General features: G+C 47.6%; 1 protein-coding gene across 2 annotated transcripts in view; it reads right to left on the bottom strand.

The window, feature by feature from the left end:
- ASTN2 (astrotactin 2) overlaps positions 1 to 25,877 on the bottom strand; it is a 595,125-nt gene that overhangs the window by 520,089 nt on the left and 49,159 nt on the right. For both annotated transcript variants that reach the window (XM_050926897.1, XM_050926900.1), the window contains exon 2: positions 21,137 to 21,324. In XM_050926897.1, coding sequence (XP_050782854.1) covers positions 21,137 to 21,324 — 188 coding nt within the window. The remainder of the gene's footprint in view (positions 1 to 21,136; positions 21,325 to 25,877) is intronic.

Here is a 25,877-nt window from a genome sequence, read left to right as displayed (position 1 = left end):
CACTGTTCATTTTAGAAAATAGACAACCAAGGGGGATATGATAGCGGTCTATAAAAATCATGAATGTTATGGACAGAGTAAACAGGGAAATGTTGTTTACCGCTTTACATAACACAAGAACCAGAAGTGACAATGAAATTAATAGGCAGAAGGTTTAAAACAAGCATAAGGAAATATTTCTTCACATGACACACAGTTCACCTGTGGAACTCATTGCCAGGGGATGTTGTGAAGGCCAAAAGTATAACTGGATTTAAAACAGAATCAGATACATTCATGAAGGATAAGTCCATCAATGGCTATTAGCCAAACTGGTCAGGGATGCAACCCCATGCTCCAGGTACCCATAAACCTCTGACTGCCAGAACCTGGGATTGGACAACAGGGGAGATGGATCACTCAATAATTGCCAAGTTCTGTTATTCCCCCTGAAGCATCTGGCCACTGTTGGAAGACAGGATACTGAGCTAGATGGACCATTGGTCTGACCCAGTATGGCCGTTCTTATGTTCTAAATATTGTCACGCAGGCTCTGCTGAGCTACACTGGGTTCCTGGGGTTTGGCTCCTTCTCAGCTGTGGAAAGGAGAAAGTGATGGCTCTCTGCCAACCACCACCCACCCTATGGCACCAGGAGACTGTGAGATCTCCATATTATGATTCTCCTCTCCTTCCAAGCTGGGAACTTCAGTGAACCAATTCGTGTTAACACTGAAATCAGCATCATGGGGCATTTGAGTTAACACTTCAGCAGGAAAAGGGCAGTTTCATGTCTCTGTGAGGTATTGTTTCAGGCTCTCTGCAGACTCAGGCAGGCATGGCTGCACCTCTTACACATGGTTCACATTTTCAAGGTTATCTTTGCAGCCATATGGGGATAGAGAACCCCCTTTACAAAAATATGAAAGCCAAGATTATGGAACACAAAATGGCAGCTTGGTAGAGATGACAGTTCCCCCATATGTGATGTACTGCTCCAATTTGAGCTCTGGCCACCAGCATTGCAGGGTAGGGTGGTCAGAGTGGCAGTCTGGTATCCTCTGGCATTACTTCTGTTAAGATTTGCATCAGCCCTGGAGGAATGTATCTTGATCTCACAAATCAGGTCCCTGACAAAGACAACTGAATGACATGAGACAGATGAGAATTATCCCTACTCTACAGATGGGGAAACTGAGGCACAGCAGCAGAGTGACTTGGCCCAAACTCGCTCAGAAAGTGAGTGGCAAAGGGAGGAACAGAACCCAGGTCTCCAGGTTTGCAGTTCCTAGTTCTAACCATTACCCAGCATTCTCTCTCAAAGGGGGCTTGCCTGTGCACCTACATCCGTATCACAAACAGGATTTACACTGCAGTTCCTCTAATGCAAACCCAAGGAATGCAGAACTTCTCCCCTCCAAGGTGGCTTCACTCTGGTACAGAAGTAAAGGTCACCTCCCTTGACTGGAGACAGAAGGGAGTGCACACAATGGGTTAAGGGAATAGTATCTTCTCCCAGCCCAGGTTCTATCTTCCTTCTCCAAACACTCCGCCTGGCCCATGTGCCCTAGTCTGTCTTTGCTGACAGGCATCCCGAGATGCTGTAACCTTCATCCTTCTCAGCAGCATCCTTGGGGCAACAGCCGCACACTACATGGTCTCAGGGGATGCTTCAGGAGGCCAACCAATCAATTTTGCTCCTACCCTCCCCCTTTCCAGAGCTTCATAGCCAAGGACCCAGACATTGTGCCAGAGAAGCATGCAAAATGGGTGTGGGGGGGGAGGGTGGAAAGAGACCAGCAATGCCTGTGGGGTACCGCCAGGCAACAGGGACCCCCCAAACACTGCCACTTCCTCCTCCAGTGGCTTTACTTTGGGCACAGAGCAGTGGCAAGCTGCTTGTCTTTAACCTTCAGCTTCTACTTCTCCCTAATCAAGGGGCTCAGCAGTTCACAAGGGGTTCCCTTTTCCAGTGATATGCAGAGACAAAGCCCCTCATGGTAGGGATCAGAGCTGAAGAAAAGGAGCAGGAGCAGGAGCAGCCATAGAGACGAGGTGCTTAGCAGGTTTCTTCTTTTACTGAGAAAGGAAAAGAGCTAATTTGGGGCTTTTGCTTCCTAACCCAGGCTAGTGGCGACTAGATTTACAGCAAAAGCCAGGCTAAGCAGCCACACCGCCTCCTTTCACTGGCAAGGACAGTGGTGAAAGCCAAGGTATCTGTGAAATGATAGCTTGGCTACAGGATCCTCCACCCACCCAGGCCCGCTTGCCAAGGAGCAAGCGTGCAGACATGGAACTGGCCATTTTTAAATTGGTTTGTATAGCTGAGGTTTGTGCAGCCAAGCTGGGGCCCAAGCTGTGGCAACGTGTAGATAGATCGCACCCTCGTCTGGCCGACTTTCAGGCAGGAGGGGCACAGGAGAACTAATCTGAAAACCAGGCCCCTCATGGAGTCCCAAGTTCACATACCCAGCCTGGTCTCTGAGGGGCACCAATGCAGCACGACCTAGGGGGTAAGGGTACTGAACTGGGATTCCAGAGACCAGGGCTCTAGTCACAGCTCTGCCACTGATCTGCTGTGACACTTTGGGCAAGTCACATTCCTTATGTGCCTCAGTTTCCCTTCCTATCCTGTCTGTGCCTCATCTATCTACAGTGTAAGCTTTTCAGAGCTGCAGGGACTGTCCCACGCTATGTGAATGGTCAGCGTCTAACACAACAAGATCCCACTTCCAATGGTGTCTGTATGCATTACAGCAATACTCATCAATAATAAATAGAGACCAAGTGTTTAACTCTCTGCAAGCATCATCTCTGAGCAATGCAAGCCTTCTCCAGCAGCACGGCCCAGGAGTTACAATGGGAACTGGGAATTTACAGATCTGCGTTCTCCCCAACTCGACCCGAGGCCGAGCAGTTGAACAAGTTGCTTCACCTTTTGGTCACGCAGCTCCTGTTTGTAAAATTGGGACACAGACCGACTCACCTCTTCTAGATCCTGGGATAAGTGACATGTAAGTATAATTTAAAATGGGCCTGCCTTGAGTGTTTCGAAGGCAGCGTCTCAACAGCGAGACCAGTCCTCCAGAGCACACGGCTCTCCCAGAAGCTAGGAGTATGCAGACAGTGGGAACTTCACCCTCAAGAGAAATCACTCTGTCTGAGCCAAGCGCCCCTCACTCCCTCGGTGGCATGGGGAAGGCAGCATTACTGTGTGAGCAGCCTCTCAGGCAGGCCCAGGTACTGGGCAGGATGGGTGGGAAGATTTTGCACCAAGAACATGGCAACTCAAATAGGCAAGACAGCCAGCACAGGCATTCGGAGCAGCACTCCTTTCCTCCCGAGGTGAGGATGGAGCTGCATTAGAAAAAAGTTTGCCAATGCCCAGTAGGCAGCATTCTGCTTGTAACATTCTCAGTACTCTGAGCAGCATGCAGGAGGGAGTGCACATCTCGAACAGAAGGACACACGGTAACGTTTAATTGCCATTTACAACGGGGGGAGGAGAGCAATGGCTCAGTAATCAAACCCAGGGACAACTCGAACTCAGCCTAGCAGCACAAATCTCCCACCAGGGTCGCAGCTCTAATGACCTCAACTCCAAGTGGTATGTGCTGTAAAACAGCCTTGTTTTATCTCTGTGGCAGAAAGCGCCCTGCTGTACCAGAGCCCTGCACGGAAAGGCCTGTGCATACGGGACAAGTCACAAGCTATCAAGTACCAACAGAGAGAGGCAGAAGACAGCCGAGACCCGGGCTGATGAAGTGTATTCGCTTTAAATTAAAATGATGGCTGATGGGGGGATGGCGTGGCACATGGCTTATCTATTACTAATGCCGTTCTCCCCCTCCTTTGCATATCACACTGCCGGGGCAGCCGCTGCATGCGGGAATGCTATCGCTGTCCAACCTTGGAGGCTGGAGCACGCAACATGGGCTAGTCTCTGACTTCAGGAGTCTTGGGTTCTTAATTTAATCCCTCGGAACGGCTAGCTGCAGGGCGAACCACCATGCAGGAGAGAGAGCCAGGTCTGGAACAACAGGGAGCTATCCGTGGTCAGGACTGAGATGCAGAGGCAGAGTTGTGCGGGTGCTCAGTCCAGGAATACCAAAGAGATGGCAGGTCACTAGCAAGGTGCATTGACCGGGTGGCATGTGGGTCCAAAGCAGGGGGCTAGTCCAGAGGAGTTTGCTAAGTGCCTACTTGGAAGGTGTGCCTGGTTCTATCCACTTCCAGGGAGCCTCAAGTGCACCACAGAACGGCACAGTCACGGAGGGAAGTCAGAGAGAAAGTCTGCCCGGGAGAGGCGGCGGAGGGACAGCACGAGCCAGGAAAGACATTTCCCTGCACAAAGCGAACAGCGGAGGGAGGAGGAGAAGAATGCGCCTGCTGCAAGGTGAGAATCCAGCCCCCAGGAGAGAGGGAGGCAGCTTGAACTGCACCCTTCCTCCGCCCGCCCCCACGCAACTGGAGATCGGGGAGCGAAGGCAAAGGTTCAAGTACATTCACTGCGAGAGAGGAGAATTAAAACCAGTTCTTGGCTGGAGCAATAAGCCCGCAGAGGGGCCAAGAGGAGTGCATTGAAGTTCTCCTTACAGGTGATGCCTAGGCACACTTTTACCCTCCTCCCCAAGCAGCCTGTCCCCGCTATTCCAGCACAGAGCACTCCCCCAGGCATACGGCTTGCCAAGCAGTCTGCAGCAGCTGAACTCTCCCAGAACAGCCCCAGGGAGCAAGGGGGGAGCCAGGCAAAGCAAGGGAGATAGTGATCAGAGGAGGCTTTGCTGCCACAAACCAAAGGCTGCAAGGCAGGGCAGCTTTCTTGAAAAATCTGCTTTGGCTTTCGGTGATTTTGGCGCAGCTCTGATAACACAGACAGGAACCTACGCAGCAAGTGGCAGAGGATCTTGGCCTGCCCTTACCTTTCCCTCCCCCTCCTCTTTTCTCCGGCCTTACCAGCTCTGCAGCCGAGGAGCAGCTCTCCCCTGCACCTGGCACTCTGCCCACTCCACTGCTGGCAGAATCTCTGTTGCACCGTGCGGCCCTGTGTGGGTTTACGGAGCCTCATCCCATCGCGCGAGCAGGTCGTGGAGTTCAAGTCATTAATTTCTGTGGCAGAGAGTGTGTGGCAGACCCAGCACTGACATGAATAACGATGGAGAGGCCAAGCAAAGCCTGCAGCTTGATCCTACAGTCTCTCTCTTTGGGGCATTAACGCAGGCCACGTGCTTGCCAGCCAATTGTACCCCATTTCAACTTCATGCTGCGAATGGTCACCACGTCGCCACTGCACTCGACAATCCACCACAAACAGGGTTACCCAGCTGCTTAGTTTTGCCTTATCGCCACCTGCCATCCCCACCCAATGCTCACGCTTCCCTCTCTCAGAGCCAGACAACGCTTGGGCCTTTCAATGCACAGCAGTTTGCACCTTGAAGTTTGCTTTGGGACTTACTCACCCCACATCCCCACCCCAGCTGCTCCCCAGAAAATGCCCTGTGATGCAGCCCTGTGTTCTGGTCACCATCAAGTTCCACCTGATTTCAAACGTGCCAGCTTTATGGAGCTTTGTGTGACAAGACTACGGGGAAGCAGCTAGTTTGCTTGCATCCAGACCGAAGTTTGCTCAAGAGGTTTGCAGGGAGTTCCGTGCAAGAACCCGAACCCAAGGCAGCAGGAGGCTACGAGGGAAATATGCACAGTATAACCCAAAATAACGTGAATCTGCTTTACCCATTTGGCTTCTCCCCACCAGTGCAGAACACGAAATGAAAGAAACATGCTGGAAGAAAAGTAAGGACATCTGGCTAACAGGTACAAATGCCTCTTGGTCCCAGCTCTGTCACAAGATCATGGGCTCTCTGCATCAGCAGGACGTGGGTGTATGCCGCTCTCTAACACATCAGCTTTAGCCCTGGCCCTTTGCCATGTGAAAGATTTCCCCTTGCCTCTGCTGGAAACACTCTGCATTGTCCAGGGCCAGATCCTCCGCACGCAAAGATGGAAGAAGTGACCCCAAATACAGAGCATCTCATCATCCTGGATGTGCTGCCCATTGACAGGAACAAGAGGGAATAGAAGAGGAGGGGAGTGTGGTGGAAAGAGGGGGAAGAGAGAAGAGAATTCCTTCTTTATTTCCCATATTTGAACTATGAGAACAATTCAACACACAGGTGTCAGAGCCTGATAGGAATTGGGGGGTTGTGTGGATCCTGCTAAGGTCTGTCCCAGCAGTGACTGAAAGCTGGCGCTCAAAGCTTTCTTCTTTTCCTAGCAGATAAGTTAATGAATCCCATCTGACCTTGGAACCGCTGAATGCTTGCTATGAAGGAGACAGTGGTGTCCGGGGTACGTCCAAGCTGGAGTAAATCTGATCCATCTGGACCATTTTGCTTATAAAACTATATATTTATTTTCTGGAGGTTTCAGATAACTGGATTTTAAAACAAATGTAATTGTTTATTCTCTTTGTGGCAGGCGATGAGTGCAAGGCTGCACCTCCAAAGTCATAGAGACCTTTCCAAGACTAAAACCGAGTGGGTTCCTGACTGCAATCGGAGGCAAGGGGAGCGGGACAGAAAGTTGAGCAAGAACAGAAACAAGTTAAAAATAACCATCCTTAGCCTGAAGATGGTACCTATTAAGTCAGCGAGAATTTTGCCACTGACATCCCATGGGAGCAAGGTCTAGTCAAACATTGTCTCTGACTTAAAGCCCTTATCTAGGAGCTTAAACGCTCAGATTACTAAAATAAAGAATTCTGAAGAAAATTTACTTTTACTTTTGAGTTGGTGGGAGGTGTCCCTCCCACTTTTCTCAGCTTGGAAAGTGAAAGTACACTGGTCACTTTCACTTTGGTTTCTAGTCCATTTCCTCGTAGCTTTCAAGTACCAGCAACATTCTGCAGGTTGGAGACCCTCAGTGGGAATGTTTGTTTAAAGGGCATTTCTGTACCAAAGAGACTGGCCTCGTCTATATTCGAAGTTACACCCTTAGGGCTGGTCTAGTTAAAAAGTTAGGTTGACACAACTACGTTGCTCAGGGGTCTGAAAAATCCACATCCCTGCGTGACGTAATTAAGTTGACCTAAGCCCAGGTTAGACAGTACTAGGTTGACAGACGATTTCTTCTGTTGAGCTAGCTACCACCTCTTGGGAAGGTAAAGAACCACTCCAGTCAGTGTCAGTAGCATCTATGTTGAAGCTGTGTCGCTGTAGCATTTCAAGTGTAGACAAGCCTTTTGTTAAACCAGTACGGTTTTAAACCAACGCAGTTAAGTTTGTGAAAGCCTTGTGTTGTCACCCGTAATTCAGTCTGAGCTTGGCTTGCATCAACTGATCTTACCTTGAACTAAATTGGTATGAATTAGTCAAGTTTAAATTGAAACAAGACCATCCACATGGAGGGGTTTCATTTGCTCACCTAAACCTTTTTTTTTTTTTTTTAATCACATCTTTCGTTACACCAGTGTTACTGAATACAGACACGGCCTATGTAAAAAGGCACATTCTTACTAAACTGATCTGCTCTGTGTGCATATCTAGATTCAGCTACTGAGTTTAGTGACTGATGAAAGGTTTGGTTTGGTTTTTCCCGGCTTTCTACTCCCATTAGCTCTGCAGAGTGAGCACAGGCAGGAGACAGAGCTGCAGTCTATTCCTCCACGTGCTTCATCAGCACAATTGCTAGATTCCGATCAGTTACATCAGGGCAAGCCTGCTGCTGGCAACAACATGGCTGCACAGGCGTAACCAGGGGCACGACATAGACCACAGGACCCAAACTACTGGTGATGATGGGGGACCTCAGGCCAACCCTGTAGGGCTGGCAGTTCGGAAAAATATTTTCTTTCCTACGAAACTGAGCACGGTCAATCTGGTCAGCAAGGAGAAACCGAATCTCATGGTGCTATTTTCACAGAACACCACACTGGAAAGAAACTGGTTTCCACTGGAAATTGCTTGGATTTAAATTTTAGAAAAATGTTACAAAGGGTTGTTTTAGAGGCGCATTCGACCCAGCGATGTCTCTTAATACGAGGTTCCACAGTGGTGAACCAACAGATTTGAAAATCCGGCGTGTCCCCAAAAGCCATTCTGATGCCCAGCCAAGTTTACAGTGCAAAGACTATATCACAACAGATATATTCTGTAGTCATCTGTGGTCACCTCTTGCCTGCGTGTCTGTCTTTGCCTAGCACTCCCCCACTATTCAGAGCTCAGCACCAGAAATATGTATGCAGGTGTGAACACTTACTGCTCTACTGTCACTGCTTTTTTCCACCACTTTTCCTTCTGGATTTTTTTTTTTGTGAGGGAGGAGGGAGAGAGGAGGTTTTATCTGAGTGGCTGGCTTTGTAGTTACTAAGCAGAGTTTGTTTAATAATAATAGAAAATGGAGCCAATGTCCCAGGGAGTTTTGAGATTGGCAGTTTGAAATTATGAAGTCCAGGCCACTGATTACAGAATATCTCAGCAGTTACTCCAACACACCAAAGGTGCCCATCACATACTCTAGGCTCTTTACACTCAGCCCTAACACACACGATTAGCACTGGGCTCCTGTACAGAATTGCTTTCTCAGACACCTGCAGCTCAGCAGGACTGGCTAGGATCCTGTATCAGAGGCAGAGAATAACCCTTTTATGCAAGGCCAGTATGCTGCAGTCATGGTCCCACAGCTCTGGTCAGGCGTGAACCCAGCACACAATGACAATGACAAGAGCGACGCCTTCCTGTCCCTTTCCCTGTGCTTCCTTGGGCGGGAGGAACTGTGACCAAGGAAAGGAGGAAGCCAAGGGCAAAACTCACTAAAATGTAGGTGACAAAGGTAGGATGAGAAGAGATTCGGAGGTAAGGAAGGTAAGCGTGGTGTAGTGGCTAGAGTACTGCAACCCGAATTCTATTCCCAGCTCTGCCACTGATGTGCTGTGTGACCTTGGGCGAGTCACTTCACCTTTGTTTCCTCATCCACCCTATCCCTGTCTTGTCTATTTAGACTGCAAGCTCCTTGGGGCAAGGACTTGTGTACAGCGCCTTGCACAATGGGGCCTCAATCTCAGCTAGGCCCTCTAGACACTGATGTGATACAAAATAAATAAATAATAAATAAGACAAGGTGAAGGGCACTCAAATGTAGAGGTAGGAGGAGAGGGTCAGACAGGGAGCTGCGGACAAAAGTCTGCAATACAAGTGACAGTTCAAACACCATGGCCCCATGACTGTTTCCCAATCTGAGTGCCGCACTTAAGATCAGAGTTTGAGATGCAACATTTAATTCACAGCCCAATGAACGACCATGAAACAATAAAGCCTGTTCTAAGAAAGTTCGCACTGTAGGTAAAAAGGTACGGCTATAAAGTGCCCAGTGTGAATCCCTGCTTCTCAGCGCTCTACAACCATGGGCATCTCAATGTCTGCTTCACCCCATCAAAATACTGCTCCAAGTGCTGCTTAGACTCCTTGGATATCTGCTCTGCCCCATGCCAGCTTCATTCCCCGGCCCTTCTGGAGCCCATCTGCCTGCTTAGCTACCCTGCAACAACATTCTTCTGCCAGCGCCTGCTTCTTTTAAACGTGCTTCGACTGGGAGCGCATGCCACGCATCTGCTCCTATCTGCATAAACCAGCATCTCCTGAATGCTTCCGACGGCTGCATCCCCTGCCGCAACTAGTATTGGTTGCTCTAGGGAGGTCTTGAGGAAGTTGGTTTGCTGCCCAGTCTAGGTACATCCTAGGTGGATGGACTAAAATGTATTCACCCCTGCTCTATTAGGGATGCAAATTGAGCACTCCAGTTACATATTTTAACAGAGGGGAAAAAACCTGCGAGACTAGAATGCTACCAAGTGTTTAATGTATTCAGAGTAACTACGATAGAAAACATCAAGGCCTCTACTGAGGCTGGTGCAAAGTTATTAGCATAACAGGTGTGTCTGTCACAAAAATGATGCTTTAAAGACAAATCCAAAAAAAATTTAATTCCCTCAATGCAAGAGCACCTCGTTATTTACACTTATCACTGGTTTAATGCTGTCTTCATAAAGGACACGAAAATCAGACAGATGCTTCTTCCTCAACCCCCAAAAAGTTGGTTAATGGAACATTATGGAAATTTTCAGACAGATTTGGAGATGCTACTGACAGCGTTAGAGGGAAGAGACTGGACAGCTTCCTCCTTGCTTCACTCAACCAAGCTGCTGAAGTCTGATTTCATCTGTTCTTTCCCCTCTGAGGTACTTCTACTTTCCCTCCCCGCATCTGTGGGATGATCTGCAGGAGGAGCCATTTATTTCTTCGTGTTTTCTATTAAAAGCCTCATGAGCCAAATCAGGTGGCAGCGGGGGCAGACACGTTAGGGCTGTTAGCTGACGTAAGGAGAAGTGAACTGGAATGGGATTTCTGTGCCCACCTGTACAAGGGTCTAGCTGCAGACCCCCCCAGCTGAATGCAGTGCCCATTTGCGTACAGCTCCCAACCAGAGCTCTGACTGAACAGCAGCTTTGTCCCTGGCTAGGGATGGAGACAGCCCATCTTCCAGTGCAATGAGCTCCTGCTAATGCCACTATTACACTGGTCTACAATTTTTGAGAAGTCGTCTGCTTCAGAGATAAAATGTGCTATTTATTATGTATTTTGATGTGCTGAATTCAAATATGACAATTAAAACAACTGATTGGCTACTGTTTCTAAGATATTTAAGTTTTTACATTTTATGTCTATGTATATTGTGTAGATAGTAGAGTTTTAATCATAAATTGTAAACCTAGGTCTTTTTATGTGTTTATTGTTGCTTTAAATGATAATATTTCACCTGTCCTGTTTATGTAACACTTTAAAAATCAGCAAAAGGGTTATAGAAATAAAATTTATTATGAAACAAAAGGCAAAAACTATTCTGTACATAGTTTAGTCCTATTCAGTGTCTACTCGGCGCTTCTTGGCTTGTCTCTTGTATTCATTAAATGGAGCATCTCTTGTCACTGTCCAGCAATAGTCTGCAAGCATTGATGGGCTTCATTTGCCCTGATAGCCTGCCAGGAGATTCCACTGCTGTAGTCTGGAGCCCAACAGCTCTGCCTTACTCTTGGGTAGTTCCAAATCCCTGACAAGGTCATTCAGTTCACCTTGTGTTATGAAGTGTGGTTCAGAGGAGGAGGATGGGAGAAAATGTGGGTCCTGTGACACTGATGGTTCAGGACCAGAAGTTTCATCCTCTTCCTCTTCCTCGTCTTACTCAAGTGAGAAGGATTCTGGTGCATCAGGAACCAGCAGTCCTTCTCCGTGGGGTACTGGGCGTATGTATAGCTGATGGAATGTTTGGATAATGCACAGTCCACTTTTTCTTCTCTGACACACCTTTCCCAACTGGAGGCACCATGCAGAAGTAACAATTGCTGGTATGATCTGTTGGCTCTCTCCAAATCATTGGCACTGCAAAAGGCAGAGATTTCCTTTTCCTGTTCAACCACTGGCGAAGATTTGTTGCACAAGTGTTGCAGCATATGTTTGGGGCCCACCTCTTGTCCTGATCTCCAATTTTGCAGCCAAAATAAAGGTGATAGGCTTTCTTAACCATAGTGGTTATACTGCGCTTTTGTGATGCAAAAGTCACTTCACCACAAACATAGCAGAAATTATCTGCACTGTTCACACAAGTACGAGGCATCTCTGCTCACTTTGGCTAAACAGAAATGTGTCCCTTTGCAAAATCAAACACTGACAAATAAAAGAGCACCACACTGTATGATTTCTAGAGCTGATAAAGGGCAATTTGTTCAGCAGAGTGATGTAAGCTTCGTTATGATTGCATCATCCATGACTTCTAGGAATAACATGATGCAATTCATATCATGTATGATGCAATACCAGCTTCAGATTGCATCATTCATTGTTTTGCCTAAAAAGCAAGTACTGTCCAAACCCAGTCACAGATTTATTCATAGATCCAGTCAAAGATGTATTTTAGTCATTTCTGGTTTAAATTGAGATCCCTTCCCTTTATAACTCACTTATCCTCCACCATTCCCAAGTCAAGGGTCGTATATACTGACCCAATAGCATATCTTAAAATTGTTGATTGGCTCTAGTTTTCAAGCATCATTTTCGTTCTCAGTGACCCAGAATTAGTAAAGTTGGACTACATTTATTTCAGACGCATTTTGGCTGTAGAGCAGTGTTATCAATGAGAAGTGCAGAGACTCTGCACCACTGGAAGTTGAGCCATTAGCATCTAGTCTGGAAGGAGGTCCCATTTGCATCCTCACCTGGGCTTCCCTCTACTGCTTTGCTTCAGTTCTGCAAAGCAGTAGAGGGAAGGACTTAAGTGCACACCTAGCTGGGGCCCAGATGAGGATGCTAATGGCATCTCCATCTGGGACAGATACTAATGGCCTGGTTTTTAACACTGCAGAGTGCCGCAGCTGCCAGCGGCTGAGAGTGGAGGATGCTCAACCTCTCTGTAAGTGGAGATATACACTCTTTCCCCCATCCCCAGTAACTCTTGCAAGGGGCCGGCACTGAACTGGGGTGGGTGTTGGGGATTTTTTTGGAACGAGGAAGCTAATTTATTTGAGATCAGTTTGGTTTTTATAACTTTCAGATAAGGCTATGTGCTGAGGCAGCAATTCTCTCCCTCTCCTAATTAATTCCTACACATATCACAAGCTAGAAGTGCATGTTTTATGAATCTAGTTGACCTCCTGGTGAAGAAATGATGACACAGATGTTGTGCCTTCTTCATTACCTCATTATTCACATTACACCATTTCTTCCAACGGAGACGGCTGACAGACGCTCTGATGCTGCCACCGAGAAGCTAGGCAGCAGCACAAAAGCACATGCTCCCCCAAGAGGAGAGGGCCTGCGTGTCCCTACCTCGATTAGACCCTTCCACACAGCAGCCAAGAACACCAGGGACACATCGAGAAGGCCAAGCTTTGAGCTATTTGGGCAGGGGGTCTCCTTTGGGACAGCTAGTGTTCAGAGGAGGAGAACAAATGTAGAGGACTCTGGAGACAACAGGCTACCTGTTAAGTGCCAAAAACATGGGAGCGTTAAGCTCGGGGATTCAACCAGCCAACATACAACTTCTTCAATAAAGCCTCAGGCAGAGAACAACCTGGAGCATTTGTCTCATGCAAGCTAACCCACTGGACACACTCCAGAAAAATCAGGGATGTTCTAGATCCATTCACTTACCGTGTGTCTACACTCAGAAGTTCCACCACTGCAACTAAAAGCCAGAGTAGTTAAAGCAACAACCAGCTCCCCTAGCACGGAAACAGTTATATCAGTCTAAATATGTTATGGGTTGGGTCAAACCTTGCTGCTATGGGTCAGGCGTAAGTTGGTAACAGTGTCAGGGTAAATGTAAAGAGGTGGCTGAAGCAACAGCAGAAGGACCCAGCATACAAGTACATGGAAGAGCTTGACTAGAAGCTGAACCATGTGGCCCAATGCTACAGCTTGGATCAGTGGAGCTGTTTATCTCTGTACATGAGAGAGAAAGTGTGGGCAGAGATTAAGGAACCAGAAAGCTAAGCAGACGGTAAAAGGAGTTCTGGTAACATGGCCCTGACAGAAAGCTAAGAAAGGAGGCTTTTTGGGCACAGCATGATGGGTGGAAAGGCAGGTTTGGAACACTGAACAAGGGAATGGTCTCCTGCTGTTTGATTTCTTCCGTGCTCAGGAAAACAGGACTTTTCCTGGCTCTACCATCAATTTCTCTTTCAAGCAGAATCAACCTACAAGGCCCCAAATTGACTATCCACTTGTGTCAAAAAGGGGTAAAAATGCTTATACTAGTATAGAGTAACATCATATACAGAGAGGGGAATAACTATACCGGTATAAATGCAGCCACACTAGGAGTTGTATCAGTAGAGGTATATTGGTAAAATATCACACACACACACTCCAACACAGTTATATCAGGACAAAAACTGCATATAGTTCTGACTTTAGAGGAACGTGTACAATGCAAGAGACTCCCTCAGCATTTGAGAACTGAAAACACAGGTGCTTGGGGAAAAACTAAAAACACTGATCAGGACTATCGTGCAGGACAGGCATGAAGCCACACAAGGTTCTTGGCCCCGGCAGAGCTCAAAGGGAAAACTTTGCTGAGAGCTGCACTCCTCCAGAAAACATACTTTGTGTGGGATCGAAGTTGTTGCAATATGGTGCACAGATGAAAATGCAAATTGATGCACATGGATAGAGCTGGATGCTGGCAGGGAGCCTGCAGGAAGGAAGATCCTGAAATGAGGTTGTATCTACTTAAAAAGAAAAAAAAACAAAACACTCCACCAACTCGTATGCACATGCTAAAGCAGGAACCCCAAAGCCAGACCCACAAGGCAGTGATATGGGACAACTGGCATTCACTGGATTTTAATCTAACTAATCAGTGTAACCAGGATCAGCTCCAATGTAGTCAGTGGAGTTAAACATAGTGAAACTGGTATTCGAGCAAGTAGAATCAGGCCCACCGTATCTATCCCCAGACTACACTTCACAGGCGGCGGGAAGAGGTTGCTAAATCAGAGTGAAATGTTTAAGAGCACACTTTATGCCCATCTCCGTAGCTGGCAGAACACAGCCCCTGTGACTGATCATTAGGGAAACATCAGGATATATAAGAACAGTAATAAAAATGGTAACATATAAATAAGAGCTGAAGTAGAACAGAATCCACTGGGAGAACTGGATTCCAGCCGCTAGCTGGCTAACGCCACTGACAGCCAGGCAGAAAGTGTGTGTAGGAAATCTGACAAGGTTGGTTTGCTTTTTATTCCAGACACTCACGTATTCCGCAGTAGGGAAAGAGGAAGGAGATGACACAAAGCTGTGAATTTGCCTGTTACATTTTCCCAAAGAGCCCAGTACATTCCAGCAATACACCCAGCAGAGTCAGTGGGTGAATTCGCCTATGCAAACACACCCCTGATTGCACATGCCCCTCCATGGCACCGTTGACTTCAGCAGAGTCACTCCTCTCACAGCAGCGTCCAGCCCATAGTGTGTGTGACCAAGGACCTTTTGCAGCTGGCAGGGTTTAGAAATGGCTGCTTTACCAGTTTCTTGGAACAAGCCATTGCACCAGTCCAATTGGTAGGTGGGTTTTAGCCTCCAGGCTTTGGACAGTGAGTTGAAGCAAGACTAGTGCAGGTGGTGTTTACCTGAAGCACATCCCTACCTGGAGGCTGCAAACCTGGGTGCATGCCTCGCCTCCCCAGGGACCCTCTGAACTTTGAGCTCGGGCTCTGATCCTGCACAATTCTGGTGTCTTTGAGCAGGGTTGACTTATGTCTTTGCTCCCCCTCCACCAGTGAGAAGATTCTTGCCCTGCCTCCTTTTGCTCAAAAAGGAGCTCATTATTACTCTCGAATCCATTTCTCAGCTTCACCGAGGGCCTTACTGCAGCAGAGGGAAAGGAATCCTGCCTGGCAGGGTTTGGCTTCAAATATTCCTCGGGAGCTCGCGAGCAGGCAATGATGAAGCCAGCTCCTTCTGGGAGGTACCGTGTCTTCAACATCCAGTCACCAGGAACCTAAATCCACCTGGCTTATGGGCTGTAACCACCAATGCTGGCTTTGGTGATGGGCTCTGCTTACATAGCAGTTAGCATGTGAAACATGATGCTCCACTCCAGCTAGCTTGGGGGACCTGGCTCACGTCCCTGCTCTGCCACAGACTTCCTGGGTGACCTTCGGTAAGTCACAGTCTCTCTGTGCCTCAGTTTCCCACACGTACAATGTGCCCTACCACATCAGGATCAATATATTAAAGATTGCGAGGTGCTCAGATACTATGTTGATAGAGGCCACACAAAGTACAACAGATAATGTGCTCAGCAGAAGCACTGAAAACCAAACGAGCTACATTGTAGAGATTAAGCATGCAGCGCTCCCCCTAGAGTCCCCTAAATAAGACCCATCTCCGAGCCAGATGCTGTTAAAAGCGGCTCTCAGCGTGGATTTATAGTGGCCCAGAACGATAATTAAACAGGGGAACAATCTTGGGGGGGTGGGAACGGAATTGCATGTTTTGTTTAATTCAGCAATTTACAGGGCAAGAATAATTAGTGGTTTTAAATGTTTTGACACAAACAGACCCAATAATCATGATAAATCATATCAGGCATATGCCCAGATCCTTGAAATGACAGATGACAAACAGAGCAGTGACAAGATGCTCCATCATGCACAGAATCATTGAGTTAATGGAAGAATTATTGCTTGTGAAATCCACTCCAGTCCTATTGTGGAGAACTTTCCAATTTATCAAAGCCAAATGAACATTAATTGCTGCAGCCTGGTAAGTTTTCAAGCCATGGTGACCTTCATTGAATTTTAATCCAAAACAGATAAGATTTACTTCCACACAAGAGGAAACAACACAATTAAACCCAAATGACAGCTAAGATTATGGAAAAAAACACAACAGGCGTAATGACAAAAATATTGATTCCTTTCTACTTGACACTGCGCAAAAAAACCCAACAACCTGCATTTGCATATTTCCCTCCCCGTTTTTCATTCAGGAGATGAATTTTGGATGCTCAAGCCAAGACGAAAGGGGTGGCAGACAGTAATGGAGACTGAATTCCCTTTAACTGCGGTAATTAATGTTATGTCTCATTGGGGAGAGATTAGGAAAAACAGTGAGGGGGAAAAAACAAGTATTATCTTGCTATTAAAGATGCCCTTGAGCTGGGGAACATTAGCAGCAGAAGTTGGATTTGGGTAATTGCTGCACTGTATTCATGGCTTGTGTTCATACCCCAATGAATAGAAATACAGCCTCATGTACCCATCAAATGTATCCCCATTCTTTACCTTACAGGCAATCCCCGATGTTTATCCATTCCTATCGGGAGCATCTCTTACTCCCCATTACTGCCAGTTCTGGGAGCTGAGCTCTGATTCTCCTCATTTGCTGCCTCCTCCCTACCCTTCCCCAGGGAAGTAGTTCAGTGTAAGGACAATTAGCTGAATTTAAAGGAGAAAAGTTTCTCGCACTTTCACTGCATTAAGAATATAATGCAAAAGAACCAAAACCAGGAGCACCAGAAGACTATGTGAAGGATAAAGGAAAATCAACTGTGAAAGATGCCAAGTGCTATTAAATGGAAGGTGTGATTGGATCACTCCTGCAGCTCATTTGCACAACATTGTCCTCACCCTCAAGCAGAGTGCAGCTCATGTCCACAGCTCAGACCAGCACTGCCGCATTGCACAAGTTCCCCCTGCTTTCTCGGTTCCATCCTGAGGTTCACCTCCCGACTTCAAGCATCGATTTTACCCCGTCTACCACAAGTGCAACAAACAGAGAACACACATCTGCAAGCATCTCAGTCTTCAGGACCTGTATCCTCAGCCCCATCCTCGTGCACCATACACTCCAGCTTTACAAGCAGAGAACAAGGCTACCAGAAAACCACGCCGTGCATAAGCAGCACTAAGATCAACACACCCAAAAGAAAAATGTTTCTTTAAGGTGGTGTTCAGTCAAACACACAGCACTTCCTAAAGTGCCGTCAACCAATCCCACCAAATGCTTGAATGTCAGGAGACGCAGATACTCCACAGGCAACCTTAACTCTATCCCGGCACCCTACCATGCTGCAAATCGGACACAGAATGTGCACACAAGTGAAGGTAAATAGCACAGCTCCTTAAATCAGATTGAAAGATAAGCCCATGCCATGCACATTTCCTCCTGTCCCTATGGGAAGCAGGTGAGATCATAGCTCTATCTAGGCTGCTGGCGACTGGGTCCCAGAGATAGTGTGGGTAGAAGGGATGGGGTTGCAGTAGCTATTCATCTCTTACGCAGATTATGGGGGTGGCCTCAGAACCACTCATGCATAGCAGTCAGGGTGTGTCTCGTCTACGGTGGGGGGGGTAGGGGAGATTGGATTTTGCGGCATAAAGTGGAATGAGAGAGAGGAGGGTGTTTAGCAACGGATCGTGAAATCTGGTCTTTTGTGCGCTTTTACCCTATGCTATACAGATTTCACGGGGGAGACCAGCTTTTCTCCAGTTGGGGGTCCTGACCCAAAAGGGAGTTGCAGAGGGGTTGGAAGGTTATTTTAGGGAGGAGGCCGCACTGCCACCCTTACTTCTGCGCTGTCTGCAGAGCTGGGCGGTCGGAGAGCAGCAGCTGCTGACTGAGGGCCCAGCTCTGCACACAGCAGTGCAGAAGGGTGGCAATACCACACCAGGCCACCCTTACTTCTGCGCTGCTGCTGGTGGCGGCTCTGCCTTCACAGCTGGGTTCCTAGCCAGCAGCCACTGCTCTCCAGCTGCCCAGCTCTGAAGGCAGAGCCACCGCCAGCAGCAGCACAGAAATAAGGGTAGCAGCACCGCAACCCCCCTACAATAACCATGCCACCCCCTACCCCCACAACTTCTTTTTGGATCAAGATCCCTACAATTACACCACCATGAAATTTCAGGTTTAAATATCTGAAATCATGAAATTAACAATTTTTAAAATCCTATGACCATGAATTGACCAAAGTGGACCATGAATTTGGTAGGGCCCTACCAAGGAGGGCAAGAAAATGAAATGGTGTGGTCTGAACTAGAACGGCACGGTGGAACAGGTGACGGAGACGTCTATCATCTCTGGGGATGGCAAGAGGTTAGGTATTGAGTGAGCAAAATGGCTGGGGTCTTGCACAGCTGATGGCAGATGACACAGCAGGGAAGTTATGTGACTTCTATTGGAGTAGCAGAAGACGTACAACATGTACATCAGGCAGCCTTGGGATGTAGGTTTGGGGTGGGTGAGAGCTAAGGCAGGGCATAGCTAAGGCTGCGTCTACACTTAAAACAGTACAGCTGCGCTGCTGCAGCACGTCAGTGCAGAAATTTAGTACAGCAACAGGAGGGTTCTCCTGTTGCTGTAGTGAATCCACCTCCCTGAGAGGCAGGAGCTAGGGCAGCAGCAGAATCCTTCCCTCCACCTAGCACTGTAAAAATGGGACTTCGACGTAGTTGAGCCAACTTCTCGGGGTGTGGATTTTTTACACCCATGGGCAATGTAGCTGGCTCAATTTCATTTTTGAGTGTAGATCAGGCCTCTACAGCTATTTGAACAAAACACACTCTCAGTTGAAAGATCTCTTTTGAAAACAAAGCGTTTCACCTGGTTTTGCATAAGCTGTAAATTTCACATGGTTTTGAGGCAAAAACCATATATCTGCTCCCATTCACTCAAAACTTGGCCCGGGTTCACTTGAAAAGTTAATGAATCTTTCAGCCAAACTGGGCAAAGTTTCAAGTTTGTAATGAAACCCAGTATGGGGGTTTCACTCAGTTCTGCTTGATTCCTACAGGCTATTCCACACGGGAATGTGCCTAGGAGCTATCACACCAAATCAAACCAACTGTCCCTCCTGGACCACGTCCTCCCTCCAACTCTGCTTAGTAGAGGAACGTGCAATTATGTCATAAATTTACCAACAGGAAAAGTGTCTTCCTAACCCTGACCACTTAGTAGTTGGCTTATGCCCTGAAACACGAGCGTTTATATTGCTTTTAAAAAATTGATTCCATCTAACATTAACTGTGGATGTTCTCATTATCCACATAAATGTCTAATCCTTTTCTGAATCCAACTAAGCACTTGGCCTCAACGATGTACTGTGGCAACGAGGTTCACAGGTTAATTACGCATTATGAAAGAACAGGATTTCCTTTTCATGTTTTTAGGTTTGTCGTCTTTCAGTTCCATTGACTGTCCCTTTGCTTATGAATAAGAGCATCCAATTTACCTTCTCCATCCCATTCATTATGTATACTTCTATCATGCCATCTTTCCTCTCCTCTCTATGCAATCCCAGCCAATTCACTCTCTCTTCATATGGAAGTCTCAGTGCAATATATCTTTTTACAGTTACCTATACCTGATGTCCCATCTAAATCCACAACCCATTTCTATAATGCATTTAGTTAACTTGCTTATGTAGGTTTGATCTTTTAAGAAAGCAGAGCAAGTCCCCGCTCAAGTGGAAAACAAGGATCCAAGCAGCCCAGAAAAATCTAGCAAGCATGAGTTCTGAACCAATGCACAAATTCCGAGCTATGAACACGTACATTAAAACAGGCGTGGACTGGAGATACCTTCCTACAACTGCCCTTTCCGTGCATTCTCCACCGTGCAATGCAGTTGGAGGGCACTTTCTCAGGAGTCTATGTTTTCAACCCAGCAAGGCCATTCAGCAATGAAGGAGCAACACAAACATAACCACAACAGCTAAGAGAGGCAGGATTGCTTAGTGGTTAGGGCTTTAGCCCAGGATTTGGAAAACCCAGGTTCAATTCTCAGCTCTGCCACAGATTTTCCTTGGGCAAGGAAAGCTTATGCTACAATAAATTTGTTAGTCTCTAAGGTGCCACAATAAATTTGTTTGTCTCTAAGGTGCCACAAGTACTCCTATTCTCTTTTTGGGGGGCAAGTAAGTCACTGAGTCTCTCTGTGCTTCAGATCTCTGCCTGTAAAATGGGGAGAAGAGCACTTCCCCTGTCTCACAGGGTGCTGTAAGGATAAGGACATGGATCTTAGGTAACAGAGGCCTCATTACCTAAGACAGACTGATCCAAACGCTTATAAGGCAGAAACTGCTTTCCCAGAACACCGAAAGTATCCGATTCGTTTTTAATGACAAAACAACACAGGATCCATCTGCAGCTGACACTCACGTGCTGGGTAGGCATCAGCTTAAATGAAAAAAAAAAAAAAAGCATCAAGACACTAACTCGCCCCGCCAACTTGTCTCGTGTCAGAACTTAACATTGGTGAGAAGCGTTCTGCCGACAGCCCCCAAGCGTTCTATACGCAGCACACAGCGGCAAGGGAGGCGTCCGTATGGCTCACCCTGCCCTGGAGAGAATTACCTTTAGAACAGGCATGAACTCATTTTCCAGGCCCATTCAGTTATTTGCCTTGCTCTGCCAAAGCCCAGTAACCAGGGGCCGCTATGGTGTTTGGAGGATATAGATGTTTGCACACTGGAAACTGGACTGAGACAAACCGGACTATCAGCCTTTTAGCACCCCCGTTTCACTGCCGTCCAGCCACCAGCCCCTCCCAGCTGCTCCTCTTGGCCCCCAGACTGGGCAGGGAAGGGAAGAAAGGTTCACTCACCATGACAGAAATGTGAAGAATGTGCATCTGCTCCTCCACGATCTCAGAAGGCTCTTGAAGGGTGGGTGGGGTGGCCCGGGACAGCTGCTCAGCACTGCTCATGGAGACGTGGAAATACAGGGTGCCATTCTCCAGCCACTGCTGCTTCCAGTGCACCAAGGAAATATCCGCCACAGTGCCAGACATCTCTGCAGCAACAAAAACAACCGGGGTTCAGTTTCTGCACTCACGACAGAGCTGCATTTGAACACACGTCTCACGTCACTGCACAACAGGCAGATTACCTTAGAGTGTGAGGAACAACTTTCTCTCTAGTGCTTTGAGCAAGAGACTAGAAGCCAGAACAACTGGGATCTAGCCCCAAAACTGCATCTGATCTGCTGGGTGACCTTGGGAATGTCGCTACATGTCTGTTCCTCATTTCCCCCATATACAGAATGATAACGTGTGATAATGCCAGGTGTCCCCAGCCTCTGATTGCCAGAAGCTGGGAATGGACGACAAGGGATGGACCACTTGATGGTCACCTGTTCTGTTCATTCCCTCTGGGGCACCTGGCACTGGCCAGTGTCGGAAGACAGGATACTGGGCTGGACAGACCCATTCTTATGATAATACTGCCCTTACTTCAGAGGCTGGGGTAGTTGTGAGACCTAATTAATTACTGGCTATAAAGTGCTTTGAGATCTTTGGATGAGATGTGCAATAGAAACACATGACATTTATTAGAATGTAAAAAGAACAAGTACTCCTGTTCTTTTTGCGGGTACAGACTAACACAGCTGCTACTCTGAAACCTGTCATTATTAGAATGTGTTTTTAAACACTGCATAGCCCTTGTGATAGGGCTGTTATGTAAACCTGGTCTTTCTTTTTAGCAAGCTAGGAGACAGAGAAATGGTGTGTGTACACACACACGCATGCACGCACAAAATAGGACCTCAGGTTTCTTATGCAATAAGAGGCAGAGGACCTCATCCCTGAAAGACAAGGTCCCTTGACTATCCTCCAACTGAACAGGAGTTCAGGAACAACGTGCAGTTCCTAGGGATCCAGGGTGTTCTCTGACCAGGGATTTGTCATCTGTTCAAAGCGGAGGAAGAAGCCAGACAGCAACGAGCAGTTATAAGAAATACACCAAGAGTGGCCAAATGTACTGGCCCTCCGAGCCGCAGACAGGACACTTTCAGAAGTTTGAGAGCTGGGCGCACCTGCCAGGGCTCAGGGCTTCTGCCCTGCGGCAGGGTGGTGCAGCTAGGGGCTTCCGCCCCACCACCCTGCCACAGGCCAGAAGCCCCAAGCTCCCCAACCAGCCTGGTAGGCAGAGAACGGGGGAGGTGAGGGTGGGGATGGGGGGACTCTGCAAGCCACACTTTACCTGTGAGAGAGACGCATCTGGCTCACAAGCTGCGGTTTGGCCACCCCTGAAATACACCTTTCTCCAGGACTAGCTCACTGGCACTGCAGTTATGTTAAGCACCGAAAACCAGTCACAGCCACTTCCTCAGCACAGTGAAAAAGCACAAGGAGACACCAGCAGGAGGCAGTGCCAATGGGAAAGCACACTGCTGCACAAGAGTGTGACACCTGGAATGGCTCCTTCGTTAGCCTCCCTCTGCTGACGTTAACTCCTGCTCTCATGCGCCGATTCTCAAATTTACACTGTAAACAGCTTGGGGCTGGGACTGCATCATATTAGATTTTTCAAAAGCACCTAGCGCACCTAGGACACCATAAACAATCAGGGGCTTGGAAAATTCAGACATCTTCTAGCCAAAAGCAAATGTCAAAGAGAGAGAGCTTCTGGCACAACCCAGGGACAGCAGCTTTTCCATGCAGCAGCAGCATGAGATTAAACAAGATCCTCGGCAGTCTCACAGCTGCCAATAAGGTTCTGAGCAACAGTCGTGAAAGAGACAAGTGTGGTCCGTTTCACACCCCAGCTATCCAGTCAAGGGACTGATTAGCAGCTGTCAGTCTGCAGACTCAGGAAAACACAACAGGAATAAGACTCTCATAAGTAGCCTCCAAGCGTCTAGCCTTTGACACTTCTCTGCAGAAGTCAATGGTTCCATTCAGGCCCCTTCATTCGGCAAAGAAATCCCCCCTGCTCTTCAGGGGCAAATGGATTTTTCCAGCCTTGAAAGCAACATGTGTTTTGCATCAGAAAACACACAACTCCTATGGTCTTTGTTTCAGACCGGGGTAGGCAACCTATGGCACGCATGCCAAAGGCAGCACGTGAGCTGATTTTCACTGGCATTTACACTGCCTGGGTCCTGGCCACCAGTCTTGGGGAATCTGCATTTTAATTTAATGTTAAATGAAGCTTCTTAAACATTTAAAAAATCTTATTTACTTTACATACAACAATAGTTTAGTTATATATTATAGACATATAGAAAGAGACAGTCTAAAAACGTTAAAATATATTACTGGCATACGAAACTTTAAATTAGAGTGAATAAATGAAGACATGGCACAGCACTTCTGAAAGGTTGCTGACCCCTGTTTTAGACCAAAAGAACAATCATGCGCTCATAGAGAAAGCCTCATCAAGAAATCCAAACCTTTCCATGGGGCTGGGTTTACCTGTCTACCAGGTTTCTACTGTCCCCAGCAGGCTGGAACCTTGGCTGCAGTCTGCAGCAACAAGGGTAGGCCAATATTACACACTCCCTTGCTCACCACCTCACTAATTATTCTATCGCCATATCTGAGACAATGGCACCACCACCTGAATCTAATTGGAGGACAGTTGGTTATGTCGACCTTGCAAGCACATTGACAGCTAGTTTGCCCACTCTATTGAGAATAAACGCCTGCCCAAGCCTGGAATACATAACAGAGTAGGCTTGCACCTAAGAGATGCATGAATTCACTGTCACACCTCAGCCGAGCCGCCAAAGCAGGTTTTCTGCAAATAACCCCGTCCCCATCCCAGCAAATAAATGAAGCCGTTTCCAAAAGCAGAACATCAGCGAAGGTGGCCCTTGCCTTTGGATCCCTGCAAAACAAAACTCAACCCCAGAGCTCATCTTGAAGGACACACTAGGTTGGGTTAGATAAAACTTAAAAGAAGTCTCATAAAATTAAAATCCCACATTCGTACAGCACTTCACCTCCCAAGAGCCTCGAACAGAGTTTGCTTCTCCCATTAGCGAAACATTGCTCCCTCTGGGAGGGACCTAGCATTGTGCATCCTACAGGACACTAAGGGATGAAGTGAGGAACAGCCCCGTGACAAAGGAGGGAGAGCTTGGAAAGGCAGAACGTGATCTCACAAGAGCAGGAGGGCTCGTTCCGGTCACAGCCCAACTCCAGTTTTGGGAAAGCGCTACAAGAACTTTTAATGAACACAAGGAGACGGGGACCAGTTTAAATGTCATTTGAAAGACAGGACTTCCGTCAGCACTGAGCAATCTGCTGCCACTCGGAGGCACTGCAGCAAAAGTACCCTTTACACCTCTTGCAGTACAATGGGCCTTTCCTGCCAAGTTTCGGAAAGAAGATTTCAGCCAATCATGTTCAGTCCCAGAACTATGGCTATGTCCACACTTAAACCATTACAGTGGCACAGCTGGAGCAGGACCCCTGCAACGTATGGAGTGCAGCCACTCACTACAGCGACAGGAGGGGCTCTCCTATTGCTCTAGTTTATGCACCTCCTTGAAAGGCAATAGCTATGGCAACAGAAGAATTATTCCGTTAACACTGTCTACACCACGGGTTAGATCGGCTTAACTACATCTCTCTGGGTGCGGATTTGTCACACCCCTGAAAGACTGTAGTGATACCAAGGTAAGTTTCCAGTGTAGACCAGCCCTGAGAGGGAGAATCTGTCGATGCTTCTTTGTGGTTCTCAGGCCTTGCCTCCTAGGCTGGAAACATAGAAGATACTCCAGAGTAAAGATCCCCTCACCATCCCTACTCCTTTCCAGGAATGTCCTCCTCCCCACCCAAATTCCTGCATACAGTGCCTCTTGGTCAGAGCAGAATGTTTTGGGGAGGTTTCGAAGTTAGTTGAAATACAAGACTTATATAAGCTAGACTCCTCGGAAAGGAAAACGTGCCATATTTGTCAAAGTCTCCTCCCAAAGGAGACTAGCCTGGAAACTTCAGTTTACGCTTCACTCCACAGTTTTACTGGAAACCCAGTGCATAGGCAATTTCTGATAAGGGCTGGGTACAAAATTTGGGTGCCGTTTACCACAGATTTATAAACCTCAGAAGGCCCTGCTGATTCGCACTAGCCTACGGCTGCATCTACATTGCAGCTGAGAGCAAGCCTCATACCCCCCCACTGTCAATGTAGGGGGATCTCCCCTCTGCATTTTGGCAGTGACTCCTCCTACTCTGCGTGTATTCCTGTGCTCACAGCTGCACAGACGTCACTGAACTCCTGTCTGCTGCAAATCCCTCTCCCTGCCCCTTTTCACCACCAACAATCCCTCTCCCCATCTCATCATTTCTGACTCCCCTCTTCCCCCCTCTGCCAGACTCTCTGTCACCACCATCGACCCCCCTCTATCCCCTCTGCTGCGCTCCTTGACCATCTCTCACCTTGATTACCAGGGCCCTGTCTAATCCCTCAGCCTCTCCATCCTCCAGTGTGGCCCGAAGGCTGCTGCTGAAGGCACCTTCCCTCATCCTACACTAGCATCTTCCCCTTCCGCTTCCTTCCGGCATTCCCATCTCACCTCAGCCCATTCGTCATCTTCATCTAGAGGCCTGGGCCTAC

Source organism: Gopherus flavomarginatus, chromosome 17 (genome assembly GCF_025201925.1).
Source record: "Gopherus flavomarginatus isolate rGopFla2 chromosome 17, rGopFla2.mat.asm, whole genome shotgun sequence".
Classification (NCBI taxonomy): Eukaryota; Metazoa; Chordata; order Testudines; family Testudinidae; genus Gopherus; species Gopherus flavomarginatus.
This window is presented reverse-complemented; position numbering and strand designations above follow the sequence as displayed.